The sequence below is a fragment of the Larus michahellis genome, chromosome 2 (assembly GCF_964199755.1).
Source record: "Larus michahellis chromosome 2, bLarMic1.1, whole genome shotgun sequence".
NCBI classification, from domain to species: Eukaryota; Metazoa; Chordata; class Aves; order Charadriiformes; family Laridae; genus Larus; species Larus michahellis.
This window is the reverse complement of record NC_133897.1, coordinates 11,806,519-11,826,988: the sequence shown is the minus strand read 5'-3', so window position 1 is coordinate 11,826,988 and position 20,470 is coordinate 11,806,519. Positions and strand designations below refer to the sequence as shown.

Genomic DNA, 20,470 nt, shown 5'->3' with positions numbered 1-20,470 from the left:
GGAGATTTGGTAGTTAAATAGTGAGTTAAAAATCAGAAGCTACTAATGCTGCAGGGTTGTCAAAATCCTGACTTCATCCAGCAGGATTAGAATTTCAACTCTGGATATTAGTAACACAAGAGATTATTAAAATTGTGCATTGCTAAATTTGTATATTTATGCTTCAAATTATCCTGCGTTTGATCCTGAACATGTGCATTACTTTTAATGAAAGAAAGCATGGAATAATGTGGAGTTTAATTTAATTGTAGGTAATGTGTTCATGACAAGGAAGTGGAAATTCTTTTTTTAAGTATTATGACTTGACTTCTGCAGTCCATTATATATTGTTACGTACTGTCTGGCAGAACAGATTCAGCCTCAGGACTTTGCAGTTGTTCACAGTATCAGCTATAAGCACGTGAAAGGCGGAACTGTTGGGTGGGGAGAGTTATTTCTGAAAGTTTCCATACAGTTGCAATATTCTTTTTTACATGTCTTCTAAAGAACTGGACTTGATTTTAATCTTTACAGAAGCATTATATGGGTTTCCATTATTAATATCTGTGGAGGACACATTTAGAAGCATTGTAAAAGGGAAGGATTTTATATCTGGCTAATCTTTTAATCTCAAAACAAAGACATAAAACATGAATATCTGTAAATACCTTGCCAGACTAAACTGACGGCATTTTTCAAGTTACTATGGTGCCACTCCCCACGTAATACTCTATGTACTTATTATAATTAAGCTAATTGGTTACTTTCTGGCATGGTGTTTTCCTGTTGTAGGTTGCCAGTTTATCAGGCACATTCTTACTTCTGCAAACTTGATTTATAAACAGCAAAGCTAATAATTTTAATTTAGTCAAAAGAAGTTGCTTTACCCTTCTGAGAATGCAAGTTGCTGTTTCTTCATTTTGAATGTCTAAGTTTTAATATATTGTAAAATTTTAGAAAAGTTGAAATAAAAATGTTTGAAAATAAATACTATTTTTCAGATATTTTAAAAAAGGTTGATTTATTACAACTCGGAGTGAAAATAAATTGTAGAACAGTATATTTCTACATAACTGATATTCTGGATCTTACTGTGCTTCATTTGGGATTAGTCCTGTGTAGCAAAACCTTCAAAAAAAAAGTCAGTTTCTCTGATATGTGTTTCTTACCATGGAGAAAAATATGAATCTCTGTCATTTCTATAAGATGTGCTGTCATGTGCATCAGCTGGCTGCAACTGTTCCTCACATGGTATTTTTGTGTCATGAGGTAGTCATATCAAAGAAATAGGCATCATAGATTTTGTTTCATTGTTAAATAACAGTATTACTGTGTTGTTCTTAATCATCATACATATCCCAAATAAAAATACTTTCTAGCCCACTACCTCCAAAATGTTGGTTTGACAGCATTGTATATATCCAACATTTATTATTTCAGCTACTGAATGGGATGAAGAAGTAATAATCAAAACTAGTTACTCAAGAAAAATATTTTCCTCCCATTTACAGCTTGCAAGTATCTCTGAATTCTATAGGAACATATGAGGCAGTCCAAAGTAATAGTGGTATTTCAGATTTTCTCAGAAGCTGTTTCAGCAAAGGAGAGCTTTCTAGCTTAGCATAGAGTTCTGCCTAGCCACAGAAATCACTGGATTTTTGACAACTGCTTTTAGTTCAGCCTGGTATTCTGTCCTTTGCCAAAGTGGGGGCTAGCAAGACGGATCTGTTATATATTTCCCTGCACTCACTGTAACTATGCTTGCTTTAGCAGTTTCAGAATCGATTATTTAGTGTTCTTCGGTAAAAGTCAAAACGTGAAGACTACTTTGAGCTTCCACTGCACCTTCATTCTTTCATTGCTCATATTTGCTTAAATGTCCTGGCTGCTGGCTTATTTCCAGGTGCAGCTCAAGGTGCAGTTTGGTTTCTGGGGATTTGCTATAAAAAAGTTCTGTAAGATGGGAAGATCTTGAAGGGAATGTCTTTTAAGTGAAAAGCCCTCAACTTATAACTTGTTTCCCCTGGGCACTCACTCACTTACTTGGAATATTCATTTATCATTTGTTTGTCAGGCTTTCACATGGCTGCTGGACTAAGGAAGAGAAGTTTTACATCTCACTGGATAGAAAGAATGGGCGATCTAATGCTTTGAATGCATTTTTTAGTTGTTCCTCCATACACTCACATCATAGCATGAAAAGCCATTATATAGCAAAATGCAGCAGTTAAATAAATAAATAAAAAAATGAAAATAATAGGTGAGAGCATGTCAGAAATACATCCAGGATATTCAAAGTTTTATTTGCAAGAAAAACACTGGGATGAGCGCACATGCAGAAGGATGTAATAATCTATGCTTATTGTCAGTTTATGTTGTCGGAGAAACACCTCTGGGATCTTTTGGTCTGTTATACTTGCTGAAAAGGAGTAAGAAATACTTTATTTGTGTATTTTGAACAGCCTATAATGGTGATGAGGATGATGATGATGATAAAAGAAAACAAGGCAGCACTGACGATATGGTAGAGGAGGAGGGTAGGCTTTTACCCAAGGTTCATATTACTAAGAGATGACTGGAGAGTAATAAAAGTCTGTTCAAGAGCTTTCTGTCTTGAAATCTAAAACGTCTGTTTTTAAATCTCTTCTTAGAAAACTTCATTGTACTCGGAACTACATCCATCTGAACCTGTTCCTCTCTTTCATTCTAAGAGCAATCTCTGTTTTAGTCAAGGATGATATTCTCTATTCCAGCTCCAACACAGCTCACTGTCCAGAGGATCAAACCTCATGGGTAATAAACCTCATTTGCTATGTGGTATAATACTGTTGTGTCACTAAATTTTCCTCTCTGATCCTCTTAAATATTTAGGAATACCAAGCTGTCAGTGAATACAATTCTGCAGAGAATATAATGACTAGCAAAATGGTCTATTAGAATGAGCCAGAGAAAGAAGGTTGAAGCAGAAGTAAGAGAAGTTAATGTTGTTTTGCATGGCCATGAAGGGACAACATGTCATCTGCCAAAACAAATCATGACCAGCTATAGCTCAGAATAAATATGGCCACTGCATTAATCAGCTGGGAGAGTTTAAGACAAACAGGAGTGCCATTAGCTAGGAATGGTTGAAGGCAGCTCATCTGGAAATGTTCCAGCAGCTTTATCAGGGGTCCAGGAATTGGACAGGTGTCAATGGAGGGAGTGCAATGAGTCAGGGAATTAAATATTTGCAGGAGTTGTCTTTATTAACTCCTCTGTACTTTCTGGCTATGACTATCTGCATTCTTGGCAAGCTAATAAGTTTACTGCATTTTCATGCACAGGGGTTAAAAAAATCTCAAGCCTTGCTGTTAGAAGACTGACCACTATATGATATTCCCCATTCTCTGCCTCCGTTGTTTCAGCAAAAGTGCTGCAAAGGAACCCTTCAAATATTGCTAAATACCTTCTGCATTTAATTTACTACAGTTTAAGCTTGTGAGAAAAAATGGAAGGAAGATATTTTTATATCGATGAAGCCATATCATCCCAAAGCATAAAGTTCTTAGCAGTGACTGTCAAGCTGTATGTATGAATTCATAATCTGGGATATTTCTAATGAAGACAAATGGGCTCTGAGTTAGTAGACCCAAAGCAGACAAGTTAGTAGGCAGGCTGCGAGGGGTAATCAAAAGTTCTGAGGTCCTTGAAAGATGAGTCAATGGACTCTCAGAATACTACTTGATTTCTGTGATTTCTTTTCAGTTATTTTTGGCTGCAAAGCCTTGTACTTTGAATATGTCCAGTTTTCCGGGCTGTTGAGTAATTTCTGTTGCATTATGTGTGGGATGATCTGACACCAGCTTGGCAAGGCTGCTTTCTCTTGCGTTGGCTGGATAATACCTTTCTTCCATAACAGAATGTGGGGTTTGCCTCTTTTGTCATATGTGTGTGATGTTCCACAGTTCTGCTGCATGCACAGACGTCTAAAAGCACACAATTCAAAATGCAATGTAATTAGGTCCTGGATCTGAATGACATAGAGCCATAATTTTGGCTAACTCTTTACTGACAGATACCTCCGTTGGTCAGCATCTGGAAATACACCTGATACAGGATTAGCTGCAGGAGGAAGAGGAAATATTTTGATGCGGGATTCTAGTATGTAAATTGAGAATATAATACAAAGGAGTATTGGAATTTAAAAGAGATCACAAAAATTTTAGACTTTGCCTGCTAATCTAGTTGCAAGTAGTCATAAGCATAATAGCAAATTTCAGCTTGCATTTTGAAATGTTTAATTTTCTCCATGTTAACTTTTCTGGCCCATTACTGGTCTGCATTGGATATCCCTTCAGTGGAAACAAAGTCCAGAGGTAAGATTAGCCTCACCAAACAAGACGACTGAACTAAGCTGTTTCTCTGGGTTTCAGTCTTTCTCACTGGACAGTTTATCTCATCTGCTTTAAGACTCTCTCTGGACATGCCTGCCTCTCTTCATGAGCTGTATAAGGAGCTAGTTGGCTAGTAGGTGGCTAGCGTTCACTGGAAACCTTGCTTGTAGGCAGCTAAAATTAGGTGAAATGAATTCAAACCTTTGGGCTCTTACTTAGTTGTCTATATAGGCGTGTACACAGGCATAAATACAGGCATGTAGGTTACTTGGGATGCACTGAGCTATCAGACACCACAAGGGGCTGATGGATACAAAGCAGTGTCTCTATGAGGCCTGTGCCATTCTGGCTTAGCAGCTGGTGACTGGGGTCCCTGAGGGCATCTCACTTCATAACAGACACCTATGTTTAGACAGAGGAATAAATTGCTAAATGAGTAAGTTACCTACTTTACTCATTCCTCAGTATTTGGTGTACTTGGAATTTTAACAGAAATAGTGGTGGTATGAAAGGTATTTAAAATGGGGAAGGGAGTAAAGCAGCAGAAACTAGAAGTTTTATTTAGTCCATTTTGTTTAGTCTGTCACATTCACCATATCATCACATTTCTCAGCTCAGTCTCAGCAGAAACATTTTTCTGTTCAATTCTCACATCCCAGATTCCTGCTGGGAAGTACCAAAGTAGCAGCAGCCAGCACTGTGGAACATCAGCAGTACAGACATCTGAAAATTAATTCTGAAGAGTATCACGCAGACTATAAGTGTGTTGGGACTTCATTTTATAATACATGCTCATGTGGTTTGTTAATTAAAAAGCACCGAACCATTTTCTAAAGGGAAAACATAATTTTTAAAAGTCCCATCAACTTTTTCTTCTGACTCTATTTAGAATATTCATCATGTAAAGTTATATTTTTCACTCAGTTTCCCATTTAGCCTTGACAAATTAATAAAGTAGTTTCGTTATTAATTTTCACTACGTTAGGAAGCCAGCTGGGATTTTAATATATTTATTAGCCACCTAGTAGCTGATTATTTATTCTAATAGCCATTCATTAACTAACTATTGCAAAGTGCAATTTAATTGCATTTCATTAACTATTGCATTTATTGATAATCACCACCTTTTACAATACTTATGCTATGAAGTTTTCAAAATTTCTGAACAAATTTGCTGAGACACATATAAATATTTTTTTAATAATTAATTTTCTTTTTATATAAACTCTAACATTTACAATGTCTCAATTTGCTTGAATTAAGAAAAAAAATTTCCACTGGACCTGGGTTACTAGTATTACATGGAGAGCTAGGACCTATAGTTTAGGTGGAGTTTAGGTGGAGTTTAAACCTGGAGTTTAGTAGGTGGGTGCTTTTTTTTTTTTTTTTTTTGTGTGGTGTGTTGGGTTTTTTTGTGTGTGTGTGTGGTTTTTGTTTGTTTTTTTTTTTATGTGGTTGGACTCGATGATCTCAGAGGTCCCTTCCAACCACTAAGATTCTGTGATTCTGTGATTCTATAGGATGTATTAATAACAGAATAATACAGCATCTTTCCTGCAACAACTTTGACCCCTATTCTCATATTTCAGGTGGGCTGCAAGGCTATTTTGGTGTTTTTTCAGTATGGTGTTATGGCAAACTTTTACTGGCTCTTAGTTGAAGGACTTTACCTGCACATCCTCCTTGTGCTAATATTCTCCCCAAACAGACACTTCACAATCTACCTGCTGATTGGATGGGGTAAGAATTTAAGCATCGCCCAGTAACGTTCTTTCTTGTGTCTGTATGTATGAGATTCAATATTGCATAGCGAGGTAGTCATGCCGTTTCTATTGGATGACTCCTCAGACTCACTAGTTCCTCAGCTCAGCTCCAGCACAGTTTACAGCTGCTGTGCCGTGGGAGAGCGCGGGCACAACACTGCTGAAGCATAACTGCTAGCTTGCTCTGCGGCGTGGCTCTGACCTGTGCCAATGTGCACAATGCCCAGGGGTTGTTCAGGATATAGCGCTGCCACCACAAAACAGATGATTCAGTCTGTCCTAATTTGGGAGGAAAAAGAAAGTTTAGCTGCACAGCCACAGGCTATGCTATGCTATTTGCCTTTTTGAAAAGCTCAATAATATTGTCCCTCTGCTTTTAAATACATGTATTCCTTTAATTTCCAGAAAGCGCAATGATATTTCTACAGAGCACTTTAAAGCTTCCAGTAATAGGTGGTCATAAAACATTTAGGTATTGCTGGGAAATGGGAATAAACCAGCGTGTGGGAATAGTTCCTTATAAAATGATTTACACTTTGGTTTTATAGTGTAGTCCTTGGAAGTGAATTGGGAGTGCATAACTTGTATCTGTCTCCCTGTAGGTCACTCTGACAACTTGAAAGAAACCTATGAAAGGCATGTTCTTTGTGTATTAGTCATTTTGGCTGCGTTTTTGTAAGAAATGAACCCACTTCCCTGCAGTCCTTGTTTGTAATACATTGCTTAACATCACATAGCTCATCAGATGGGCCTCTCCCTCCATTCGCTAAGGTGTTTGCTATATGCTGTATATTTGGGGAATAATTAGTTACTAGCAGGCTGAAATGTCTTTTTTTTTTTTTTTTTTTTTGTGGACTTATATTGTTGTGATCATCCTCTAAATCTCTTTGGGATTTTTCAGGAATTCCTACCATATTCATTATTACATGGACAGTGACACGGATCATTTTAGAGGACACGGGGTAAGTGTGTGGAGAGAAAGCTTAAAGCCTCCGGCTGTGCCCGTACAATCCTTGCCTTGGGTATGGTGGTGTTCACACAAAGGTAGTTTGCTGTTCTGAAGGGGAAGAGCACAGAACTGAAATTTCAGAGGTGGCAATAAAGGGACAGGTGTTTGAAAGTTCTTCAACAGGTTCTTTATGTTTGCTGTTTATGTGAAAATCTCTAAGGGCAGGAGAGATCAGAGATAGGTTATGACTAACGTTACCCCTTGAGACCCACATAGAGAGCTATCTGCTTTGGAAGTCAAAATAATATTTAAAGTAGCAGTGGGGGTCCTTGGGTCAGTGCAGTAAGGTGCTGGGCATTCTAATTTGCTAACTAGCAACTGAAAAGATTGAAATCTGGATAACTTTGGATATATCTAAATTACATTCCCAGAAGTGGAGCAATGTGATGTAAATGTATGTAAGATGGATGTAGTCACGTAAAACTATGACTAACTAGAGCTAGACACAGCTCCTGGCAAGGGAAGGGGAACAGAGAGGACTATTTTGTAGGAAGATCAGACTTGCTGCTGTTGCTGGTCCCAAGGAATGGGAGAGCATTCCTAGCTAGTGGGACAAACAGTTTTCGCACACTTTTTTTTCAACCTGACTAATATTTTTCAAACGATTCTCTAATTAAACTGGAGAATCACGTCCTGCATACATAATTTCTAAGTTTTCTTTGCAAGACCTCTAACATGTAAACTGAAAGCTAACTCCTTTTTTGTCTTTATCGTCACAGAGGAACTCTGAAGGGTACTGCCCTTGCTTAAGATTAATCTTTCAGAGTGCTTATTCTCAGAGTATTTGTACTAAAAGTGCCTACAGTGAAAATTAAACTTTCAGTTTTTCAGACAAAGTTTCAGGTTGAGTGTCACATTTTCCTAAACCAGTTCCAGCCTTCTGTAACCTAAATATCCCACAAGGAAATTATGTCATTTCAGTTGTGTCTGTCAGTGGCTTTAGATCTTCCTGCTACCCAGAGGCTGATGTTAAGTGCTTATTGGAAAAGTGTCCTTACGCAAAGTGAAAATAAGCTTGGTTTCCCTAAAGGTCAATGTCCTTCATGATTTCAAATGGTACAGTCTAGTGTGCCTGATGTTTTAGCTGATTTGAAGATGTGTATTAAAACCAGGGAAATAAAATTAAAAGCAGAAAATATCGAATGCCAAATTCTAGGCTAGAACAGGCATTATTTTAGTGTGCTTTGACTTGTATATAAGAATTATACTTCTCCTCATAGGTCTTGCTTGCCAGATGATATTCATGTCAACATCATTTTCCTTTTTTTTTTTTATAGTTGCTGGGATACAAATGAGCATGGTGGTCCCTGGTGGGTTATACGAATACCAATTCTAATTTCTATTATAGTAAGTAAACTTTGAAGCATGAATTATAGATCAGTTCAGCATTGTGCAGTGCGTATAACCATTATTCTTTACTGCTAGTTACAGATAGGCAAGAATTCTGTTTTAATGAAAAGAAATTACACTGTAGGAGAAACGTTAAACAGATGCCAAGGCCATTAAAATTCGTTGCCTTCAAAATTTATCTGCCTCCGATTAAATGAGCAGTTGCTTTTATTTGTATGTTGTTCTTTCTTTAACATCTCTCCTGTTTATGAGCCTGGGGGAAGCAAAAATCTAATTATACTTTTCAATGAATTGCAGATTCGATTTTGCTTGTAAATAGCTAGCCCTGCAATTGAGAATCTGATATTATTGCAGCCATAAAAAAATATGGCTGCGTATATCTTTCTTTAATTGGTAGCCTACTGAAACAGATATTGAACATGAAGTACCTGCAAAAGAATACCATTTGAGGGTGTTTCATGGGGCTTTCCCTGTGTCGAGCTCATTGGAATTACTGGAGAAGCATAATAAAATTCCTGTTCATTGTGATGGTTGTGTAATTAATTTGGGCATAGTCTACTATGCTTATATGTCCATTTCCGAAAACAGTCACAGTGCAAATTTATACGTTTCAGATACACTTACTTTACTTTTAACATTTTAGTCAGAAAAATTAGGCCATTATTAGGTTACACAATATTTCAAGAGTCCAGATTAACCCAGCACTTACACTTGGGCTTGCCTTTCAATCTGTGCCTGCTGAAAATCATTTTGAGAGAACTTCCTATCATCATCAGAGTGAATTCTGCAGTGTTTCAAGAGAAAGCAGAGTAGGCATATGTGTGAAATGACATAAGGTAAGGACTCACACAAAAGATATTTTATGATATGAAGAAATGGGCATGCAACAGAACTGCAGCATGAAGAGAATATGTGAACCTCAAAGGAACTGGAGAATGAGGGATGGTCCAGAGTGAAGAAAATATGCTGCAAGATAAAAGCAAAACAAACCACCTGGTGTTTACGGAGAGATGAAATTCTGTTCTCTGGATATTCAATGTAAACAGCTATCTGGTAGACAGCTGAGACTTTATGTGCCAGAAAGCAGTACTTCTCCAAAGAAGTCTTAGACCTGGAAACGGAAGTTGTCCGAGTGCTCATTGGCAGACTTGAATCGCAGCTGGATCTTAGCAAAGACTGGGAAATGAGTTGTAGGTTAAGAAAATGGAGTACCAGTCAGTCAGCAAAAGTCCAGTACATCATAAAGCGCGGATTGAAATCACTGTTTGAGGCAAAGGAAAAGTCATTCTCCTTTTTTTTTTAATCATTCTATTACTGATTTGATACAAAGGGATTGTAAGACATAGGGAAACATTTTGCAAATGACCTTTTTTGGCTTTGTGGGTGCATATGTTTAGGATCTGCTGTCTGCTTCCAGATATGTTTCTTCTCTTAAACAGCATGTTTTAGGGATGAGAGCAACTAAGTATGGCCATGCGATTCTGCAGTGTGCACTGTCTGAAGCCACTTACTTCTCCAATTAGATGATTCTTCAGCCGTTTGTTCAACTACATTTTGCATTTGTGAAGTTAAGCTGTGAAAGGAGAATTCAGGAGTACAGGTAGTTATAAAAGCAGTGATACTCACCCTTTTCTGCTAGATCGTAACATATCTTGTTGGAGCACCGACCTACAACCAGCGCGTTCATTGTGGCAACTAGGCTGCTATGCAAACTTACTGCTGTGGAAAGTAGAGCGTACATTCGTAGAGCAAGAGTAGCTAATGAAGTGTCATGTAAAATTGATGTCTGAATAATACTACCTTAATGAGGAAATAATTTTCAATATGCATACACTGTGATAAGCTCAACATTTCCTGTTACCTTCTAGGAAAAATAAAATTCAAAGATTTAGATCTTCAAATAATGAGTTCAGTGCTGCCTGCCGTTCAACAATGAAAATAGATCACTGCAAGTTCCTTGGATAGGTGTTGTGAGAGTCATGATGTTTCTCAATAGAAGTCTCAATAGAAGAATAGAAGTATTTCCATCATACTCACGCAGAGCCTTCAGTCGGTTCTCGAGAATGTAGGACAACTGGAAAACTTCTAGAGAATGGATATAACAATGATCATCAGTAACAAATGGCTTCAGTAGTAGGAAGGACATTTGTGTTAGTAGTCAATGGGGTGAATACAGGAAATCTCTGAAAGAACCTGAATTTCAGAAAAATAAAGGAGAGCAGAACACCTGAGCTGAGAACTCTCATCAGCTGTCCTATGTAATGGCATGAAGGAAAGCCCAGGGTATGGCTGATATTTAAAACCTTTAGAAGGAGGAAGAAGAGTAAAGAAAAGAAGAATAGAATCGAGCCTGATTGTGAGGGTGATATGACTATACTTTTGAAAGGTGGAAATTAAGCAAATGGTTTAACTGCATTAGATTGATGAGGAAGTCCACTCAGTCTTCATACCATATTCATCCTCTTCCATTGATTTCTGTGTTATCTCCAAACATTTTTGCTGCTTAGAAGATTGTATTTTCTGTAAGTTTACTATTCAACAGTAAATAGTATTGTGAGAGCAAGTTCTGACGTCACTTCTCAAAGTGGGAATGGCTTCAGTTAATTCAGTGTGTCAGAAACCTTCGCTGGCATCTACTGCCAATTTTGGCTTGAGAAAAGTTATTTGGCAGGCTTCCACACTTCATGCTGTACACATTTCAGAGTTGTTTAATTGGGGATGACTATTCCAAGCAGTTAATTTGGTGTACCACCCATATTCTCCATTTGGCAAATGCCTCCATAGCTGCCTTCTCCATACATCCACTTGCATAAACTGCTCTTACTTGGGAAGGAGTGGAGTTCAGGTGGAAACAGTACTTCTGTCACATCGAAGTAATCAAAGTTTATTTAGTTACCTCACATAGCAGCTAGTGTAAGGGACTAAATAGCAAGAAAGAAGCAACATGAAGACAGCGTAAATGATACACGCTCAGGCAATGTGTTTAGACTCAAAAACTTACTTTTGGAAGAAGTCAACCAGCAGAAAAGGGTATCAGCAGCATCTTGCCATTCCTCCCCTGAAGAGGCATCATTTGTCATCACTCTCTTGCAGTTTCTCTGTTATTAGATATTCATTCGACATTATACATATTCTATTTAAAGTCATTATTCTGAAAAGATTTTATGGGACTGAAAAGGAACAATACTAAAAGTAAAATTCCAGGGCATTGCTTGTTTCATATTTTATTGAAACATACTATTGTAAATCTGATATATACTTTAAAAGATTTTTAAAAATGATCAATTCAATAATAATCTAACAGAAATTCATTTGCTCCACTGTAGTTTGTCAACGGCAGTTGCCACCTTTAGATCTTAATATGCAGTTTCTGCTGGTTGAATTTACAAGCTCATTAATACCAAGAACTCTTACAAACTCCAAAGAATATAAGTTTTTCATTAATCCAAGATTGTGTTTACAGACAGAAAGAGATATGTTTGAAAACAGACTTAAAAGTAATATGTGAATATCAGTCAAGAATGGGAGTCACCTGAGTGCAGTTTTGCAGATGATTTGGTGCCTCAGAAACCAAATGGACGACAGTTTGTTCTGTTGCAGTAGAAACTCAGATGTCTGTGAAGAAACAGGAGTTATTCTGCCCATCCCTTTGCAAATATAGAATAAAGATTTTTTCTCCTATTTTGTGACTAAAAAATGCACAACAAAATGGAAGCTCTCTCCTTATTCAGTAATACTACCTCCAGTGCATATGGCAAACTAAATGCATATCCCTTGGTCTGTACGCTCTGATGTGGTAAGTCTGTAGGTACAACCAGCAAGAATACTGGCTTCTGCCTGTTACTTTTATAGGAGACTTGCATCAAGGAAAACTTCAAATTCATCATCTGCTTGTAAAATGTATATTTACTTCAGTAAAGGCCTATATTTTCTAACATTTATTTTTTATTCTTCTTTATTCAAAAATATTAGATTTAGTTTTCCATATTTTTTATTTAATCACTGTCAGTTCCTGTCGCTTCCCGTCACTTGTCATTTCAAACAAAAATATTAAATACAGAGGGACAGGTAGTTGTTATGATCATTGTTTATTTATAAACATCACTGATTGTACTGATTGGGTATTTCAGAGAAGACACGAAAATTCATTGAACTTGAAAAGCCTGCAGCCAAATTGTTAAGACTGGAAAAAGAAGAGTTATGGCTACAGACCAAGGCAGAGACTGAAGGTTTATAGCAGTGAGGCGGGCGCTGTCTGGTTGGGTACCCAGCCTCCTGATTTTGGGCTTTCGGATGCCATTAGTTAAAAACAATCAAATTCTTATTTTCACAGTAATAGAAATTTTTTCTCTAGGTTGATTTTTTCTAAAATGTGTGCTTTTGATGCAGCTGTTTATGTAGCTTTAGATGTAGCTTTCAGCTGACATTGTTGCTGTGAAGGTGTGGATTCAAAGTGTTCCCTCACTTCAGTACAGGCGTGCCATATTTAAAGTGCAGTTTTCTTGACCGCACCAAACAATCCAGCACCGTAACAGCTGGTGAACACAAGGTGCCAAAAGCCAAGGATGAAGAAATAACGGGTGTGAGCTTTAGGATCTACTGAGTTTTATACTTCAGTTTTCTAGATTGATCAGGGTCTGACATAACTTTTTTTATGCAAGTGCCTCCATTTCCTTTCTGTGGAATAAGGTAATACTACTGTTCTGTCTCAGAGGGCTGTTACAAGAATAAAATGTTAGACTGCAAGGATTCAGTTGCTTTAGTGATTATGTCTGCATCAATACACAGTCAGAGAGATACTTGTGAGAGGCCCTTTCTGTGCTTGATGGGAGTGGACAGATCACCTGTGCCACAGTCTTCTCTTCCCCCAATTCAGACAGAAAATATTAAAAGTCAAGGTGAGAGGTAAGAGAGGGTCAAAACTGTGTATAGGACTCACATTTTCCTTTGGGCTTCCAGTCATGAATCATTACGACAATTTGGGACAATGCTTGATTGAGCCAAATCACATCGAGTGTTCCATACTGCTACGAAACCTGTCTTCAGCTGAAATTTTGGAAAGAGGGTACTGCTAACAACTGGAGATTTCAAAGGCTTTTGCCAGCCAGCTAGAACTGGTGGCCATGCAGATGTGCACTGGACATAACAAACCTAGAGAGGCAGAAAACAGACAATAAGTTTGACAGTGTAGGGCCTGATGTGTTCTGGCAGAAGGTACACAACACCCACTGCTGAGTTGTTTTGTCTGACTTGATAAGCATTTCCGTGTGCTGCGTATTGAGGGGAGAAGTCAGAAATCACCATTATATATGGTTTCTTTGCAGGTGAATTTTATACTTTTCATTAGTATTATAAGAATCTTACTGCAGAAGTTACGATCTCCAGATGTTGGAGGAAATGACCAGTCACAGTACAAGTGAGTCATATTTTTAGATATTACATACAGAACTAAAATAATCTCTGTAAGATTTCCTCTGCTGAAACCTGCTACCAACAATTGCTGTGATACTGTAATTACATTTCATTCAGAAGTACTTTTAGGTGTGGTTTAATGAAAATCTTATCACTATGCCGAAATAGAGACGAATGTTTGTTTTTTTTGTCAAACACTAAATTAAACAGAAAATATGCACTTTCATAAATACCAACAAGCTATTCTTGAATTTGAGTTTAATCCATGAATGAATATGTTGATAAAAAAATATGTAGTGTCTTTCTTTTAATGTATCAATATTTAATTTCAGCATAACAAAAGTTTCAAGATCGAAACACTTTGCTTCAACCTCCTTAAATTTTTTATTTTTCATTTCTAAAATACTTTTTGATATAATATTTACATATATTTTAAGAGATGTAAAGAAGTTATGTTGTTCTCAACAAGTAAAAAATGAAATACAATGTTTTATGTTGATTTAAAATAGCATGTTTATTTTTCTAGAGGAAAACAAATATTTCTGATTTAGATCAACTTGATTTCTGTTTAGACTTTCTTTTTTTGTGTTTTGGTTCGAACATCAAATCCTGACGTCCATTGTTTCCACAGCTTTAGAATCAAGGAATGTTGGGGGGAAATTTAAATACATCGCTAAATGCATGCATTTCTAAAATACAGAGAAGAATAAGGCTATTTTGTCTATCCCTTTCTTTCACTAAAATCTAAGTGCAGTATAGAGAAAGTAACATCAGCTAGACAAAAATTGTTAAAACATGAATGAAATGAAAGTGAAATATGAATGTAAAATGAATACTACTCATGCAAGTCACCATTTTTCTTCCCTTCCTCTGTCCCACGTGCTTGTACCCGGTGCCATCTTTTTTGTTGCTCATTTTTCTTTTGTAGTGGGTAAGGTTGAGTTGAAATAAAATCAGTTTTCCGTCTCCCTTGGGAAACCAGGAAATTTGCTGCCATCATCATCTCCTCCAGTTCTAAATGAATTTCTTCTGCCAAGGAAATCCTATTTGTCCTGCTTACTGGTATCACCTTTAGATGTGAATGTTTTACTATTCTTGAGAAACTTTGCTGTCAGAACTGATTATTTCCACGTAAACAGATGCAGCCTCTGGGACATTATGAACAAAGGAAGACCGCGAAGACTGACACAGAAAAAATAAAACTGCTTGAAATACCTTGACTTTTCCGTTAAAATAGGTGAATTCACAACAGCATCCTTTCATTGTTGAATCAAGTTATATTCATCAAGACAGTGATGAATTATGGGACTCGAGGTTACAACTTCTTGAATTTTATCTGATATCAGACCTTCATAATCATGCATGACTGGTCCTGTATAATGTAAATAAAAAACTGATGTTATTAGAGTGAAATAAGTGAAAGATAAAGGGTAATTAGCAATTCATCATTTCAATGGTTTCACAGGCAGTTTGTCAGAGCTGCTGTGCTTAGTAATTTAAAGTTCTCCTTCCTTAACTTCAGTAGTGTCTTGTGCTAATCTGTATTATGTAATTGATGACATTAAAATTTAGTTGTTGGTATATGCTTAATACCATTGGTATAGTTGTGAGATTTTAGTATTTGGGGGTAAGTCTGAAATTGCTCATGAAAACCACACAGTTAGGATTATTCTCTTATGTGCAATGAACAGCCTAACCATACAGTTCTACATTTAAAGGAAAATAACGTCAATTAAGTTCAAGAGAGAGATTTTACCTTCCATACAAAACGATCTGTCAGTATGCCTTTGCAGGAAGGCATTATTCCTTTCCACTCTGAACCCTTTGTGCCAGGTAAAAAATACCTTGATAGATCTGATGGCAGCTCGTGACCCTTTGTTGAATGTGGTCCTGTGGAATAATGCAGTAAAACCCCACCCCAAAAAAATGTGCCATGAAACCAGGCTGGGAACTGGATTTGTGTCAAAGATACACAGCGGAGGGCAGGTCCTACACCCTGCTGGTGTCCAGAGGGCAACTGAAAAAGGGTCTTTTGGTTTAGCGAGGCCCTGAAGCGTTTTGCCAGCTTTTGGAAGAGTGCAAGATCAGCAAGATGAAGCATAACATGGAATTGCATACATTGATTTATGAGGTTACTATGTGGCTAATCTCATAGAAAGCCTGAAAGGAAAACAATTTGCAATAAATGACTCTTACTAAGACTGTTTATAAATCTGAAGTTGTACGAGGTTTTTGTAAATGACATTGCATCAGGTTCTTATCTTAGTAAAACAAGAGATTATCCTTAAACTCGAGCTTTTTCTCTTTTATTTACCCAGGAGACTTGCAAAATCCACGTTGTTGCTCATTCCGTTGTTTGGAGTTCACTACACAGTGTTTGCTCTATTTCCTGACCGGAGTTCCAATAATTATAAAATAATCTTTGAGTTGTGTTTGGGATCTTTTCAGGTAAATTTTAAATTTTTTATTCAAAAAGAGTTTTATTGACCTAGGTTGGCGCTGCCTACTAATTAAGGAATATTGTCTCTTTCCAGGGGTTGATTGTTGCAGTCCTATATTGTTTTTTGAACAGTGAAGTAAGTCGCACCTTAATGGTAAATGTAAATGTATAAGTGCCCCTATAATTCTACTCTGATACATGAAGCTGTTTTAGAAGATGTTTGCATTCCTATTTATAGAATATATATGTGGCAGTTTCTGTGCAGCAGGAGAAATGAATGTATTTGGGTAAAGAGTTAAGAGTTGTTTGAAATCTAATTCCTTGCAAACTGAGGTGTTAGTTAAGTGTGTCTTCCATTATTCAACGTGATCTAATTCTAGCTCTGTTACAAGCAATGTAGATCGTGCAAGTCAGGTGCAACAAGTCTAAAAATTTATCCAAAACTTGAAATACCATTTAGTAAGTATTTAGGGGTAATCTTCTGACAGAGTCTAACCCCCAGAACAGCAGCAGATTTTCAGAAGTGCTCAGCGTGTAGCAGCTTTCCTAACCTCAACTGAGGAAGATGCAAGGAATTCCTTTTGATGTCAACCGCTTTTTAAGGTAGAATATAAATTAAACAACATGCAGAGTCTGACAGGAGGAATCTGTCTGAAGAAGACACCTGCTTGCAGAGGGAATTGATATTCAGGTCTCCTGAGTGCTATTCTGGTCTTCGGTATTCATGAGATGCCTGATTTTGGGCTAATCATTTGATTCTATGTTTTAAGTACGTGTGATTAATAGCTGGATACCAAAAGCTAATGTTGCAGCACAAGTGATACAAACTGATTTTGAAAGTGGCCTTGGGGCATCTGCTCACAGACAGTGTAGACACAGTCTTCGCCTCAGTTTTTTTAATCTTTGTAAAAACTGATTTGATACTCCAGAGAGAAGGGATGCCATGCCAGCTTGTGGTGTGGGCCCATGCGAACCTCATGAAGTTCAAAAAGGCCAAGTGCAAGGTCCTGCGTGTGAGTCAGGGCATCCCCCAATATCAGTACAAACTGGGGGATGAATGGATTGTGAACAGTCCGGCAGAGATGCACTTGGGGATACTAGGGGATGAAAAATCGGCCGTAAACCATCAATGTGTGCTTGCAGCTGAGAAAGTCAATCATATCCTTCATGAGAAAAAGTACAGCCAGCAGGTCGAGAGAGGTGATTGTCCTCAGTACAAGAATGACATGGACCTGTTAGAGTGAGTCCAAAGGAGGGCCACAGAAATTATCAGAAGGTTGGAATACTCTCCTGTGCAGAGAGGCTGAGAAAGTTGGGTTTGTTCAGCCTAAAGAAGAGAAGGCTTTTGGGAGACCTTATTGTGGCCTTTCAGTATAAAAAGGGGGGATTATAAGGAAGATGGAGAAAGACTTTTCAGCAGGGCCTGTAGTGACAGCACAAGGGGTAACAGTTTTAAACTGAAATAGGGTAGAATTAGATTGTGTGTAAGGAAGATGTTTTTTCTATGAGGGTGGTGAGACACTGGAACAGGTTGCCCAGTGAAGCTGCAGATGCTCCATCACTGGAAGTGTTCAAAATCAGGTTGGACGGGGCTTTGAGCAATGTGAAAGGTGTCCCTGCCCATGGCAGGGGGTTGGACTACATGATCTTTAAATGTCCCTACGAACCCAAACCATTCCTAGAGGTCCCCATTTGACAGCCAATAAGCTTGGAAAACTTCGTCACATAAAATAACATTTTCAGCTCATCTTGTGCATTTTCTTTTTAACACAGGTACAAGGGGAACTGAAAAGAAAATGGCGGAGTTTGTGCTGGAAGCAGACAGCAGGCAGAGATTACAGACTCCACAGCTCTTCGATTTCTCGAAATGGATCAGAAAGCGTTTCTCACCTCCACCGGAATTCAAGGGCTCAGTCATTTGTGCAGACAGAGACCACCATGATATAAATCAGATACATCCCCCAAAACATGAAAAACTGTGGGATATATATCATTCATTATACAGCTTGATGTGATATTTTATAAAATGTACAGTTTAGTGCTTTGCTTTTCTACATGTTGGTATTTGGGAAATTGGTTTGTGCAGCCAACCAGTTAATAACAGACACCTGCCTCGTGGATGATTTCTGTTTTTTTTGTAAATGGTATTCCTATTAATTCTGATGTTCTCTTGCAGTTTACCAGCCGTAACTATTCAAAAACTCATTTGCTATAATGGTCCCTTCACCCTCCAACATGTCTACAAGATAGATGTATGGTATCCTGTTTTGGTACATGTTGAAAAGTTAAGACGGAAAGCAAAAAGTTTCTTACACTTTATTTATACTTAAGGAAACATTTATTTCCTTGAGGATTAGGAAATTCTTTCCTAATTATGGAAAACAAAATAAAGAAATGTAAGACTATAATGAACCATGCTGGGAGTTTAGTGTGCTAATCCAGGAAATCATTAACATTATACAGAGGGGGAAAAAGGTAATACTTCTTGGCTAATTGTATACATTTCAGAGATTTCTTTCTACGGAGTTTAATTCCAATTCTGTTTTTCCTTTCAAAAGTGCCTGGGTTTATGTTTAGGTTGAGAAAGTAGGGCTACCTTTGCAGTCCATACAGAAAAGGTTACTGTAATAGTTTTGATGAAAACATCATCATTTTCCAATAGTGCTATTGCAATGACCAGTTTCTTCTGTTTAAAATCAGAGATATTTGTTGATTTTTTATTAAACAACTTTCTGAAGAGGTGCTTTATTGCTAGAGCAGTCTGGCATAGGATTAACAGCCTTGGATAGCCTGTTACCCATTGAAAATATAATTTTTATGTAATATTTTCACTGAAATATGTCTCTAGAACTACATACTTGGCAGCTAAAACAAGGAATATTGCAATAAAGTTACAACTCCCATTTAAGGGATGATGTGAAGTCTTTTAGCTTAATTCTATTCTGTATCAATCTGAGCTGATTCAAAATTTAGTCCTGACCATGACTCCAGCAAAAAAAATTAGACAGAATCCTTAAAAATTACCATAAAAGGCATAAATAGAAGGAATTCTAAACAACACCAAGCCTCCTATGTAGCCACTTTGTAAAAAAAAAGGCAGAGAACTGACAGATTCTTATAAACATACACAGAACATTTGCACTCTTTAAAAGAAATAAACCCAGTGATGTTTACTTCTCATGTCATGTTTAACCATGTCCACTCTAAATAGCAAGTGGGAATAATATACATTTGCATGAGTACCTCTGAACCATAACAGCAATTGCCCTGATATTTCAGATCACGGATGTATGGAGCTAGCAGGATCCAAGGTCCACAATATTGCCAGGCGAAGGGAAGAACAGCAGCAAGGGCATGTCCTGGCAGGCGTACACGTGCGCTCTGGCAAACATCGCCACTACTGGCAGTATTGGCAGCTGTCAAGGTGTCCATACACCTCTCAGTCTGATGTAATTTAGCTGTTTATCAGTCGAACACAATTTATTTTAATGGAATTACCCTGGAGTGAGACAAAGTTATGTCAGACCAAAGACAGAAAAGGCTCCGTGGTTCACAGGAGTCAGGCAGAACAGGTAACTCTGAATGTTACATGACACCAGCCTTTACATATTAGGTATCATTTGAGTTAAGCAATAATCACGTGATGATTTTTTACTTTGCCAGATTTGGTTAAAGACGCTATTATCACCTCCAGTTGCTCAGAGTGTTCTCTGCTGTCGCTTGGTGAAGTAGCTGTGAGAATCTGGAGCAAAGCAGGCTGCCCAGTGACAGTCCCACGGGGTCTAAAGATATGCCCCTACTTAAACTAAACATATTCCCAAAAGGCTTTAGACTCAGAAACCACTGCTAAACTTTAGTATTTTTTCCTGGGTGTCTGAACAACCTTATCAACAAACTCTTAACTGAAAATATATGAAGATAGATTGGAGCTTTGGGGGCTGCTCCTGTACCTAAATTAAATGGGTCTGTGCACTTCAGGCTTCTTTGTCTGAAGTGGCATTGGGACTGCTCGGCTCCCTGAGATGTGACATGCAGGATGTACTTTTTTCCCAACATTTCTAGGGTAGAAAGACACCCTTGAGAAGCATTGAACCGTACTCATCTTTCTATTCAAAGGAGGTTTGTTGAGTGAGTTGGCACACAG

The 20,470-nt window shown here is 37.7% G+C and overlaps 1 protein-coding gene across 2 annotated transcripts in view; it reads left to right on the top strand.

The window, feature by feature from the left end:
- VIPR2 (vasoactive intestinal peptide receptor 2) overlaps positions 1-19,492 on the top strand; it is a 60,957-nt gene extending 41,465 nt beyond the window's left edge. The window contains exons 6-13 of one of the 2 annotated variants that reach the window (XM_074574151.1): positions 2,631-2,772; positions 5,942-6,092; positions 7,017-7,077; positions 8,402-8,471; positions 13,799-13,890; positions 16,205-16,334; positions 16,421-16,462; positions 18,100-19,492. In XM_074574151.1, coding sequence (XP_074430252.1) covers positions 2,631-2,772; positions 5,942-6,092; positions 7,017-7,077; positions 8,402-8,471; positions 13,799-13,890; positions 16,205-16,334; positions 16,421-16,462; positions 18,100-18,273 — 862 coding nt within the window. In that variant the 3' untranslated portion in view covers positions 18,274-19,492. The remainder of the gene's footprint in view (positions 1-2,630; positions 2,773-5,941; positions 6,093-7,016; positions 7,078-8,401; positions 8,472-13,798; positions 13,891-16,204; positions 16,335-16,420; positions 16,463-18,099) is intronic. The other variant, XM_074574150.1, reaches the window with a different exon arrangement.
- The last annotated feature ends 978 nt before the right edge of the window (positions 19,493-20,470 follow it).